Source organism: Lepus europaeus, chromosome 12 (assembly GCF_033115175.1).
Source record: "Lepus europaeus isolate LE1 chromosome 12, mLepTim1.pri, whole genome shotgun sequence".
NCBI lineage: Eukaryota > Metazoa > Chordata > Mammalia > Lagomorpha > Leporidae > Lepus > Lepus europaeus.
Window position 1 is genome coordinate 23,368,286 of NC_084838.1, and position 13,102 is coordinate 23,381,387.

Here is a 13,102-nt window from a genome sequence, read left to right on the forward strand (position 1 = left end):
CTCTTAACCCCTGTTTTCCCTACTTTTTTTTTTTTTTTTAACGCAATAGCTATGATTTCATTCTTCACTTTCCTGTCCTTCCTTCAATGCTGGAGTCCTTTGAGATTTTTAGATGCACCACATGATCACAATGCCATCATCTTAGGTGAAGCAAAATGCTATCACCCTTGAGGTATGGCCACACCCCAAGTTTGGTATCAAGCTGAGGAACAGAGCACCGTTGGTGCCCTTTCTGTAGTCCTTTTATGCTACACAGAGAGGGCCCTAAAATTATTTCAGGGTACATAGTTCCTGGCTTTATCACAAAAAGGTGAAGATAAGCTGTGTTGATAGTTTTCCTGTAGTTTAAGAGAAAATGTAGGAAGAAGGGTAGCCATGCAGTTTCTAACACAATCCATGCATGGATATACCCTTTATCCCATACAACTCTAGTGTACAGATGAGGAAACTTAAGTTTAGCCACGATCACATACAAAGCAGAGCTAACAGTATCTCAACTGTGTTCTCGCTCAAGAGCCAACTTAGGTTCTGCGTTTTATTTAAGAAGTTAGTAAAGGCAAAGCTACTTCTGTTGAACATGGGTTTATGAATTTTAATGTTTGAAGAATATGGGAGTTTAACAAAATACCTACTCATAACTTACTTTTCCCCCCCCCGAGAGTGTCAGAACTGAGAACATAGGATGAAATGAACTATTTTAAAATAATTTCCTGAAATGCATATCATGTTCTCATTTATTGGTAAATAATGCTGAATCACTTCAAGTAGTATCTGTGTTTTCTTTATCTTGGCTTACTAATGAGGTCCATGTTAGCTTAGTATTTCTCTTTTTATTTGATGAATCATTAAAATTTTAAATCTGATTTTAATATAATTATAAAAATAATAATGGACTATTATACCCTTTATGACATTTTCTAGAAATTCAGAGTGCTTATACTATAGGATATCATTGGCTTTTTACATGGGAGGAATTTTGTCTGAATAATTATAGCTTTTGCCTTAACAATTACATGTCACAACTTCTTTTGAAGACCCTTCCTGACTGCAGACAGCAACAAGGAATTTTCTCATTTACTTATTTTTGATATTTTACCTGCAAATGGGCGTAGGAGTAGGTACTACTCCGGGGTTGCACTCTTGGAAGATGTAGTTGCACAGCAAAGCCTCAGCAGCTGGCCGGCACAGTGGGCTCACTGCTTTCAGTTCATTCCAGGCAGTGTGAACCAGTAGCTCTTGGGCCTCCTCAGGGTCCGCGTAGGAGGTGTTGAAAAAAACAAGAGCATCTTTTGCCAGGACTGTGTTACACACCTCCCCTCTGTACTGGGCGCAGTAGCCTTGGTTATCTTTCTGTGGTTTACTGAAAGAAGCAATGAACAATGTTCCCATCACATGTCAGTTCTTGGCATTCATTCTGAGTTTTTTTTTCAGTTTCCACATCTGCATCACAGAAATAGGAGAAAAGTACTAGCAAATTGGTTGAAGGCTCCATCTGAATATTGTCTTCATTTCCAGCTGCAATTATGTCATCTCATTTAAATTTGCATAAATGTTGATATTGAGCCTTTCATTATCTTCACATAAAGCATTTAAAGTCAGAAAATTTAACAAATAGGAATTTATGGGAAATTTTTAAATTGTTAGGAGACCCCATTAATTACAAATCCTCATTGACTAAGCTTTAAAGCCAAATCTTTAAAATAAGATACAACAGTGACATTGCAGGAAACACATCTGTGCTTAAGAATAATATTTTGCAATATAGAATCGTCCTTTAATTCATATTAGCCTTTTAATAATTAGCTAACTTTAAAAAAAAAGATTTATTTATTTAAAAGTCAGAGAGATTTCTTTTGTCCACTGGTTTACTCCGCAGATGACTTAGATGGCCTGGGCTGGGCCAGGCCAAAGCTAGGAGCCAGGAGCTTCATCCAGGTCTCCCATGCATGTGCAGGGGCCCAAGCACTTGGGCCATCTTCTGCTGCTTTCCCAGGCCATAGCAGAGAGCTGGATCAGTAGAGCAGCCTTATGGGATGCCTGTCAGAGGCAGCAGCTTTACCCACTGTGCCACAACACCAGCCCCTAATTAATTAACATGACTTTTACTCAATCACATCATTTGTGGGAGATTCTCTCAATGAAGGCCTCGTAGAAGCAAACATGAAGGTCCCATGAAAATTTGTATGAGGGGAAAGTGAAAAAATACACAGAGAAATAGTTTATGATCCAGGCCGTTAGTGAACCCAGGCTGTGACAGTTCTGAGAAAGGTACCCACGAGGATGCCATGCTTTAAGATACTGAATAATAACCAGAAATAGCTCAAGCTGATTTGTAAAATGATCTTACATATTGGTATATGAGCTCAACAAAAGAGGATGGAGAAGAGCCTGGGGGGCCTTTTCACTTAGCAGAAGAAATGGCATCGTTTGTGTTTCTCAGCTGAGCGCTACTCATTCAGGTCCTGCAGTTATCTGATAACTCCTGGGGACTGCTGTTCTTCAGTTTTCCATGAATATTAAAAAATAAAACCACAATCATGTTTTTCCCTTAATTATACAGGAAAAATACATTTTGAAAAATGTTGGAAACTAAAAAAAAATACAAAAGAAAAATGAATGAAAATAGACCCAGAGATTAAGATTATTAACGTTAGATGAATAATCCCTCTCTCTGGATCTATACTGCTGCTTTGATAAAAGTCCTAGAAACTCTTGGGAACATCTTCAGTGTGGTTTCATACTATTTAACCCTCACTCAGTTTTGACCATTCACTACATAATGCAAAAGAAAAAAGGAGAAAACAGAATAGGTTTTAATAGCAGGTAGACAATCCTTTTAATTTTTGGTTTTTCTTCCTAATACCTTGATGACCCCTCCCTGGCTTATGAAAATACTTTCATTGTTGGGGGAAAAAAACATAGAAACAAAAAAGTTTATGATTAGTTTTAGTTTTCCGCATCACTGTGACGTTCTCTGGAGCAGTAAGAACTTGGCTTTGGTAGCAGATTGGATTATTTCCACAACCAAGCATATGAATTAAAAAGAATCATACAATGAATAACATATGTTATATATTTAGGAAAGACTTCTAAAAAGTTCATGGAAAAAATAGAATAAAATGATAAATCTATTTTGGTGCAAAAAATCGATATCCATGCATGTGAGAATTGTTTTAAAATCTCATGGAAAATGCATATCATGAAAAAAAAACCATTCATAGATTTAAACAATTTTTGCACCAAAATAGACTTATCTTTTAATTCTGTTTTCTCTGAACTTTTCAAAGTTCCCATATGTATGTAGATATGTATACGTCTATATATGATCTTTATAAATGTTTCTAAGACATCTTTATCTACATCTCTGTATCATTTATCTCATATCATCTAGCTATCTTCTATAGACTGCCTACTTAGTTTCAATGTTTCCACTGCTTCCTTTAAATTTTGCCCTCTTTTGCATAGATTTTAGGCAGTGATCCACTCTTAGAATAGATGGAAGAAAATTGGGCTATTGTGTTCCTCAGCCTCTTCCACCTATCACTTAAAAATTCCAAAAAGGAGCTCAGAGCAGGAACCAGGAGAATGAGATGAACACCAAGAATTCCCACGGGTGTCTCGTGCAGCCTTTTGCAAGCACTGTGCTCCCTCCCCGCCTAGCTGAAGTAGTGCTCATGCATGCAGGTCTCTGGACTGCTGGTGGGGCAATGCCAGGAGCAGCTGGTTCTGTTCTCATAGTGGGCAGAGGTCACAGGGCTCCATCCACAGAATGCTTGTTATTTTACACTGACCTGCCAGACTACCTTCTAAAATTGCTGCTTATTGCTGCCCATGGGGCCAGCTCCTCTCTTGCCTGTCACCAAACTAAACCTAGCTGACCCCTCTTTCTGTAAAGATCCCTTTTTTTTACAGGCAACATTTTACAGGGATGGTTGATCCCAAATCATCCTTTTAGTTTATTTTGTAATAGACACCTGTATATGGTCAAATGGAATATTTACATGATTCTCACTACACTTCTCAGTCCATTACTCTCTTGTTAGCATGTATAAATCACACTCAGTAAAACATCTTTAAAGGCTCTGCTCCAATTTCCATGAAGGGGATGTCTACTCTAGAACACACGGCTTTGTCCAAGGACATACACAGATTGCCATCTGGGTTATGGATCACCCCATTCCTCTAGGGAAACCCCATGCCGTTTCTCACCTGCATCTCTCTCTCAGGGAAGCCCACTGGATAGCTGGACCTCTCCTCCAGTACAGGCAAATCTAGAACAATTGCCTTATCTCTTCTTGAACTTTCCTAACAAAGGCAACCAACAGCTGAGGTTCTATGTCATTTGTAACCTTCAAAGGAAACTGAAAATGTTTTTATTCTTCCATGCCTAATGTCTTTCTATATGATCCATTCTCTAAGGCATAGGTCAGCAAATAAGATCCACAGAGCAAACTGTTGATAAAAATTCTTAGAGCAATACTGAGGTTCAGAAATAAACCAAGAATATTTTATACTCTTTTGAAAGATTAGAATGTGGTCAGTTATGACAAGTCACTATCACAGATGCTTAAAACTAGATTTTCCTTTTTTTTTTTTTGTATTTTTTTTTTGACAGGCAGAGTGGACAGTGAGAGAGAGAGACAGAGAGAAAGGTCTTCCTTTTTGCTGTTGGTTCACCCTCCAATGGCCGCTGTGGCCAGCACGCTGCAGCCAGTGCACTGCGCTGATCTGAAGCCAGGAGCCAGGTGCTTCTCCTGGTCTCCCATGCGGTGCAGGGCCCAAGCACTTGGGCCATCCTCCACTGCACTCCCGGGCCACAGCAGAGAGCTGGCCTGGAAGAGGGGCAACTGGGACAGAATCTGGTGCCCCAACCGGGACTAGAACCCGGTGTGCCGGCGCTGCAGGCAGAGGATTAGCCTATTGAGCTGCGGCGCTGGCCAAAACTAGATTTTCCTTAAAGGTACATCATGATTTTCACTGTTTCTCTGCAATATATTTCCATGTATTTTGTAAGTAATTTTTAAAGTACCTTTTTCTTTATTACCAATGAACAAAATTGTATATATTTATTGTATACAACATAATTTGAATAATCTATACATTGTGGAATGGCTACCTATGCTTTATGTTACATACTTATTTTTATATACTTATTTTTTGTGGTGATTTTAAGTTTTATATATAGTCAGTGAGCTAAGGATGGTTTTAAATTGTTGAAAAGGAAACAAAAGATATTTAATGACAAGTGAAAACTATGTGAAATTTAAACCTCAGGATTTATAATATAAATTTTGTTAGAACAGAACCAGGTTTTCTATTTATGCAGTGTGTGTGGCTGCTTTTGTGCTACAATAACAGAACTGAACAGTTGTAACAGGGATAGTGTGGCCCGCAAAGCCAAGGATATTTAGTATCTCACCCCTTGCAGAAAATGTTTGCTGTCCCGTGTTGTAAAGCACAGATCAAATGTCATTTTTCTCAAACGCCAAAGCCAATGTCCTCACCAAGGAGGATATGACCTCTTCTGAAAAATTTCATGTTTCTTTCAACTAAATTAATACCTACTTCTCATGTAAAATAAAGAGTTGTATAAACAAAGAACATTTTAAGATTTTGCACAATTTGAAAATTAAGCAAATACTTTTCATATTCTATATAACTGTACATATTTCAATCATAATCAGTATATATATATCACTGTAAATACAGTTTTGCAACCAATGTTTTCATTTAGCACATTATAAATGTTTGCCTTTGATACTGGTTAATTTTCAAGATCAGTTTTTGACCATTTGTATCAATTTCCCTCATTGGTAGGGAATAAATATATTGCTCACATGTTTCACTAATAAATCTATCTTGAATATTATTGCTCATAATTCTTACAACGTAGGACAGATTGCTAAAAGTGGACATATTCAGTCAACAGCTATAACCATTTTAAGGTTCATGATTAAAGCTGCAATATATTTTCTAGAAAGATTATAGCAATTTTCTTTCCACCATGAAAAATGGTTTGGGATTATTTTTTAATTAGTGTTTATTTAACCACATGTACTAATGAGTTTAAATTTTTTAACTTGGCTTTAGTTGCACATGAATCACCTGTTTCTGCCCTTTGAATCCATGAGCTTTCTTCCACTATTAAGTTGCCATGTGATTAATTTTCATATATGTGTTTCCTCTAGTAAAATATATATTCCTTTGAGGCCGGGAATATGTATAATTTGGTTTGTTTCTCTACTTTACAATATATAGTGCCAACAACAGAGTAATTACAATAGAGTAATTGACTTAAAAATGCACACACAAGGGTGTGAAGTCGTGCAGATGTTCCTTGGGGTGCCACATCCCACATTAGAATGCCTGGGGCTAAGCGGTGGTACAACTTCAGTTCCAGCTTTTCTGCTAAACCACATCACGGAAGGCAGCAGGTGACGGCTCCCGCTGGGTCCCTGTTATCAGCTTGGGAGACACAGATTGAATTCCAAGATCTTGGTTTGGCTTGGCCTTGCCATGGCTGGTATGGCCAGTTAGGGAGTGAACAGGTGGGTGGGAGAACTCTCTTCTCTGTCTACTGTCTCTGACTCTCTGCCTTTCTAATAAAAAAAAAAAAAATTAAACACACAGGGAGGACAGTTGTGCTGAATTCCATGTGAATGAAAGATGTTGCCTCTTCATTGGTGGCCTGCATTTTATTGTAACATTTACCATTTTCATATTGTATATCCCTTCAGCAGAAATTCGGCTTTATCATAGAATCCTTAAGGGTTAGTACTCTATTAGAACTGTGACAGTCATATAGATCAATAAGTATCCAACATATAAATAAATACATGAAACCTATATGAATTGGGAAAACATTGGGGAGAAACCAAATTTTCTTATGCAATGATTTTTTTTCATTCTATGGAATTTGAATGAATGGCTGGAGTTCTGGATTCTGCTGTATTACTGTAGCCCTTGATTAAGGAGGTCTAGTGTAGCAGTTATGTATTCTGCCTGAATTCAAATGGAGGGTTTGTAGCTTGCTAGTTGTCTCATCTTCAGGACTCTTGGTGTATCAAATTTATCATATAAAAAAACAAACATAATAATAGTTCTCCCTTTAAAGTCACTGAAATGTTAAAATGAGAAAATGATGCTCATAAATGTACTACAAACAGCTGGAGTTGTCATTACTACTATTCCTAATTAATACTTCTGAATTTCAGGTCTATCATTGGTTAAAATTAGAAATAGTTATAGTATTTCATAGTTTTTATGAAAGCCAATTCTAATAATTATTGCCAATGGAACACTGTCAGTTACAAAATGGCTTATTACAAGGTGATACTTTCTCATGTTCATGATAAAACTATGAGGGAGAGGTTGGGGGTCCTTTCTTTGTTCCATTTCCAACTGCATCATTTACTGGCTGTGTAAGCCACTTGAACCTTATGGTTCGAACAAACTTTCTTAGTTTCTTTTCTGTAAAATAGTGATGACAATGACACCTACTTCATAGGGACATCTTGAGGATGTCTTAGCACCATACCTGACATACAAGTACTAAACAGATGTTACCTATATCTCTCTTCATCATCATTATTATCTTGTAAGAGTGTCAAAAGGATTATAAAGTTTCTGAAAGTTTACAGTGCTCAGCAAATAAGAGACAATAAATGGCATGTCAAATAAAAAACACAACAAAGCAATAGATTAGTATAACAGTATCTTACCTCCATTCTATTACAGGTAAAGAAGTTCCCACAGGAAATCAAATTAAAAAAGAAAAGAAAAAAAAAAGTTAGTGCCTTTTCATCTTGTGATTTGACAAGACAGTTTGGTACTGCTAACATCTCAGTTTCTAAAAAAATGTCTCTGCTTCCACTCTCTATCAGATATGGCATTGGCAGGCAGATTTGGAGATTAGGAAAACACTGTCTTCAGGAACTGTCAGTCGTGGGCATCATTATCAGCTCCTTTGCAAACTGAATTGATCATGGAGTTTATCAAGCAAGGCAGCTTCTCAGCTCAGAATTCTTCTCCATTAGCTACCAGGACACTTTGTCTTAAGGCACCAAGATGAGTCAGTGCAAGAAGGGAGATGGTAAAGGATAAATTAGAAAATTGTTATTCTCATAGACTGAGCTGACTTCAAGGGCTTGTAAACTGTGCAGTCAGCAGGATCCTAAGCTCTGAAGGGCCAGTGCTTAGTTTAATGTTCTGCTCTTACTGTCATAAAATACTTAGTATTTTTAAACAAGGGACCTTGCATTTTTATTTTGCAGTGGGCCCTACAAATTTTGTAGCTGGTTATGCCATCCAAGGTGAAAACTCAGGGTTCTGAGGAGACTCCCAGTAGGGATGCTCCATCTCAGACTTTCCCAAGACATGAGAGCCCTTGGAAGGGTGAACTATGGCCAGCATTTCTGCATTATTTCGTCTTATATTTGTATGCAAAATTTGGAACTTCACAATATTTTCCAGGCTATATGGTTTATTTCCTCTTTGTCCTCCAAAATCCCCATTATAAAAGGAAAAAATAAAACTTATGTATGGTCTAAAACCAATTTACTGCATGAGAACTTCTCTGAATGTCAAGGTCCACCTCCTTGAAAAGGTTGTAGATCCATTTTGGCATTTTAAGTATTCCAAAATGAACTCCTCTGAGAATGCAATCTTCCTGAAATACAACAATTTCATATTTCCAATCACTCCCTTTCAAGTTTGGAAGAGTTAGTGACTACAAGGGTCTTGCAGTCTTGAGCTTTTGACTTTTCTGTGTCGTCATGGGCTTTTTATTGAATCAACCTGAAGATGAGACTTAGAAACCAATTTTTTTTCTTTCATAAGGAATGGAGTTTTATTTTGTTTTTGCAAAATGGAAAAGGTAGTAGTATATGGTTATTAATTTGTTAACACATTAGTGGTATTTCCAGAAATTTTTAAAAAATTTTTATCTTTCTTACTATAAATTTATTTGGAAATGATGCATGTTTGATTTTGAAAACCTTATCAATCAGATTTCTTGATAAATAACATGGAATGTGATCAAAATAGGGATCCATTTTTCTTCATTCTAGTGAAATTGTAATAGCTCACCAAACAGTCACTGAGAATGATAATACGGTCAATGCATTACACATAGAAATACACACCTATATAGCAGATTATAGACCCTTACAAAAAAGGAAGCAACAAGAATGTAAGAATAATCAAAGGTTGATTTTTCAGGAAATACATTTTAGTCTAATAAATATTTTTAGCAGAAACATAAAAATATAAGGAAGTAGTCATTTTTCATGAACTAGCTAGAGAGCACTGCAAGTGTTTTATGTTAAATAAAACAGTAAAAAGATACTGTGTCTTTATATATGATAAAAATAAGTGTTAACAATGCAAAAAATAAGTCTGAAACATTTATTTGCATAGCATATTACACAATAATATGCTATGTAATATGATTTATAATTTTTTTCTTTTTTAACCTTTATTTTAAACATTATATGCAGTAATTACACAATAATATGCTATGTAATATGATTTATAATTTTTTTCTTTTTTAACCTTTATTTTAAACATTATATGCAGTAATGAAATGAAATGAAACTAAATAAACTAAGTTTAGGCAAATTGATTTTAAGTGAACTAACTTTGGGTGAATGAGTCTATTATGAATGTATTCATCTCTTCAAAACATTGATATTTTCATTTCAATTATTCATTGCACTGATTCGTCTTGTATTCATTTGATTCTTTTCACCTGTGGTTGGCATGTTCTCAAATAATCATTGGATGTATTTAAATTACACACACACGCACACACACAACTTGACATTTCCTTTAGAATGTCTAGAGGGCACAATCACCCCAACCTTAATTTTAATAAATAGGTTCTGTCACCAGACAAATAACTTTGGTTCTCAATCATCAAATGAAGGTGGGGAGGCACTTCAGTAAGAACAAGAAGAAAGGAGATAAATGATTTCTCTAGATCTTCTAATTTTTTAAAATTCTTTTTTTTTAGTTTTTTATTTTTATTTTTTGACAGGCAGAGTGGACAGTGAGAGAGATAGAGAGAAAGGTCTTCCTTTTTGCCGTTGGTTCACCCTCCAATGGCCGCCGCGGCCGGCGCACCGTGTTGATCCGATGGCAGGAGCCAGGTGCTTCTCCTGGTCTCCCATGGGGTGCAGGGCCCAACTACTTGGGCCATCCTCCATTGCACTCCCTGGCCACAGCAGAGAGCTGGCCTGGAAGAGGGGCAATCGGGACAGAATCTGGTGCCCCAATGACATTACAAAATATCTAAAGTTTTTTTTTTTTTTTTTTTTTTTTAAACTAAGACCCAGAGACTAGCACCCAAAGCCAAGGATTTTGGTTTTATCTTTTAAAAATATTACTGGGGGCCGGTGCTGTGGCTTAACAGGCTAATCCTCTGCCTTGCAGCACTGGCACACCGGGTTCTAGTTCCAGTCGGGGCGCCGGATTCTATCCCGGTTGCCCCTCTTCCAGGCCAGCTCTCTGCTATGGCCCGGGAAGGCAGTGGAGGATGGCCCAAGTCCTTGGGCCCTGCACCCACATGGGAGACCAGGAGAAGCACCTGGCTCCTGGCTTCGGATCAGCGAGATGTGCCTGCCGCAGTGGCCATTGGAGGGTGAACCAACAGCAAAAAGGAAGACCTTTCTCTCTGTCTCTCTCTCTCACTATCCACTCTGCCTGTCAAGGAAAAAAAAAAAAATTACTGGGGCAGATATCTGGTGCAGTGGTTTGTCTGCCACTTGGGATGGCTGCATCCCATATTGGAAAGCCTGAATAAAGTCCTGGCTCCTCTACTTCCATTCCAGCTTCTGTAAAAAAATGATTTACTTATTTGAAAGACATAGAGGGTGAGAGAGGGAAGGAGGGGGGAGGAAGGGAGGGTGAGAGGGATGAGGGAGAGAGGAAGGGAGGGAGGGAGAAAGGGAGAGAGAGAGAATTTTTTTTATCTACTGATTCACTCCCCAAATGGCTTCAATGGCCAGGACCAGGCCAAAGCCAGGAACCAGGAACACCTTCTGGGTCTCCCACATGGGTGGCAGTGGATCAAATACTTGGGCCATCAACTGCTGCTTTCCCACATAGAATAGCAGGGATCCATCAGCTCTTTGATACGGGATGTCAGTGTTGCAAGTGATAGCTCAAACCACTGTGCCACAATGCCAACCCCCCTCCCACCACCAATTCCAGCTTCTTGCTAATGTACATCCCTGGAGACAGCTGACAATGGCTCCAGTCTTGGGACCCTGCCATCTATGTGGGAGGCAAGGATTGAGTACCAGGCTTCTGGCTTCTGCTTTCTGTATGTCCTGAATGTTACAGTTATTTGGGGAGTGAACCAAAGGATGTGGGAGCTTCCTCTGTCTTCCTGTCTCTTTCTCTGCATTTCAAATAAAACTAAAATAAAAAATAAAACAAAACAAATCTTTAAAAAGTAGTGTTACTTTCTGAAAAGAATCACAACCACTCCCATCATTTGGACCATAGAGACATGTGTTTCCCATCAGCCCAATGAACATTAGCAAAGGCAGCTAAGTTACAGGACTGACTACCAGACAAAAGGACCCACAATAGTAAGAAACTGTGGGCTTCCCCAAGAGGAAAATGGGGTCAAGGATTATGGATTAGGAGAGGCTGAACTAGCATGGCACTCCATATTGGGCGCTGTGCAATGTAGAGACCTTTGAGGGATTCTCAAAAGACCTATGTCCTATGACAGAATCAGTGTTCAGTTGTCTGCAACACAGAGGCATTGATAACCCATCGAGGCATTGAAGGCCTTGGGTTTCAGTAGTGATTTGTCATTACTAGATATATGAGTTTGAGCATCTCTTTGAGCTTTGGTCTCCCCATCTGTAAAATGGAGATAATAAAATAAAATTCAAATGTCTATTTCACATTGGTGCTGGAAAGGTCATTTGTGATTTTTAGCATTGTTATTAGAGAAGCAGCAACAGTCAACAGAGAAATGACTAAAATATGTTCTCTTCAGGGAAATGCCTTTGCTTCCTTCTTTGTAAATCATCTTCTCCTTCAACTTGCCAGAGAAACTATAGAAGTGGAGGAAGGATAGATACACTGCTGCAGTCAGCCAAGTTTCTTCCCCTCCTCTCCCTCTCCCTCTCCCTTTTCCCCTTCCCCTTCCCTCCCCCTCCTGCTCTCCCTCCCCCTCCCCTCCTCCTCTCCCTCCCCCTCCTGCTCTCCCTCTCCCTCCCCTCCCCCTGCCCCTCTCCCTCCCCCTCCTGCTCTCCCTCTCCCTCCCCTCCCCCTGCCCCTCCCTCCCCCTCCCGCTCTCCCTCTCCCTCCCCTCCCCCTGCCCCTCCCTCCCCCTCCCCTCCTCCTATGGAGAACTATTGAAACATTTAGTACTAAAGTTGTATTTGAAAATTCCCTCATTTTAAGATGGAAGTCCCAATGGAATAGAGACGAACCAGTGCCAAAGAGAACGTAGCTACAGTACTTGGGAGGGGAGAATGAGCTAAGATAGATTTCTACTTCAAGGGCAAGTAGGAAAAGAAAAACAAAGTTAATTTAAGGGTAAGTGGCAGTTTCTAGACTACTAAGAAAATCGAGGGATGCCCTCTTTCATTGTGCTTCCATGTGTTTATTACAGAAATTTCTCCAAATTCTCTTTTTTTGGGGTTGGTTGGTTGAGGGGAGGGGAAGAAGAGATGGGATAGGGGATAAGGAAGAGGTCCAAGAACCTTGCAATCATAAACAAGCAATCTTATATCAAAATTGGATTATTAAAGATTCCAAAAACTTATGATAGTCACCAATCCTTGTCGTACCTTTAAAACTATCTAGAAAAGTCAATAAAGCTTTGGCCTGCTTCTGAAACATACAGCTGCTCTGAAACAAGAAAGCTCCCTGACCATAAAAGAACACTTACCTTCTGTGTCTAACTGGGGAACATCTGGTAGCAATTTAGTGTGGCTACTGGCTGTTACTCATTAATTCTTTTCCTTTTATTAAAAACAAAAACAAAATACCTTTAATCAACTTAAAGCCAGACAAAGCCACCATGAAATGTCAGGGGATGGTGGATGTTTTGTTGATATGAGCTCGGTCTGCCCACGGT

At 38.7% G+C, this 13,102-nt stretch overlaps 1 protein-coding gene across 5 annotated transcripts in view; it reads right to left on the reverse strand.

Annotated features, from left to right (window-relative positions):
• Positions 1-13,102, reverse strand: part of MUSK (muscle associated receptor tyrosine kinase) — a 100,021-nt gene that overhangs the window by 27,410 nt on the left and 59,509 nt on the right. For 3 of the 5 annotated variants that reach the window (XM_062206940.1, XM_062206939.1, XM_062206938.1), the window contains 2 exons: positions 7,722-7,728; positions 1,097-1,360 (listed from right to left, as the gene is read on the reverse strand). In XM_062206940.1, the coding sequence (XP_062062924.1) occupies positions 1,097-1,360; positions 7,722-7,728 (271 nt within the window). The remainder of the gene's footprint in view (positions 1-1,096; positions 1,361-7,721; positions 7,729-13,102) is intronic. The other 2 variants (XM_062206942.1, XM_062206941.1) reach the window with 1 other exon arrangement.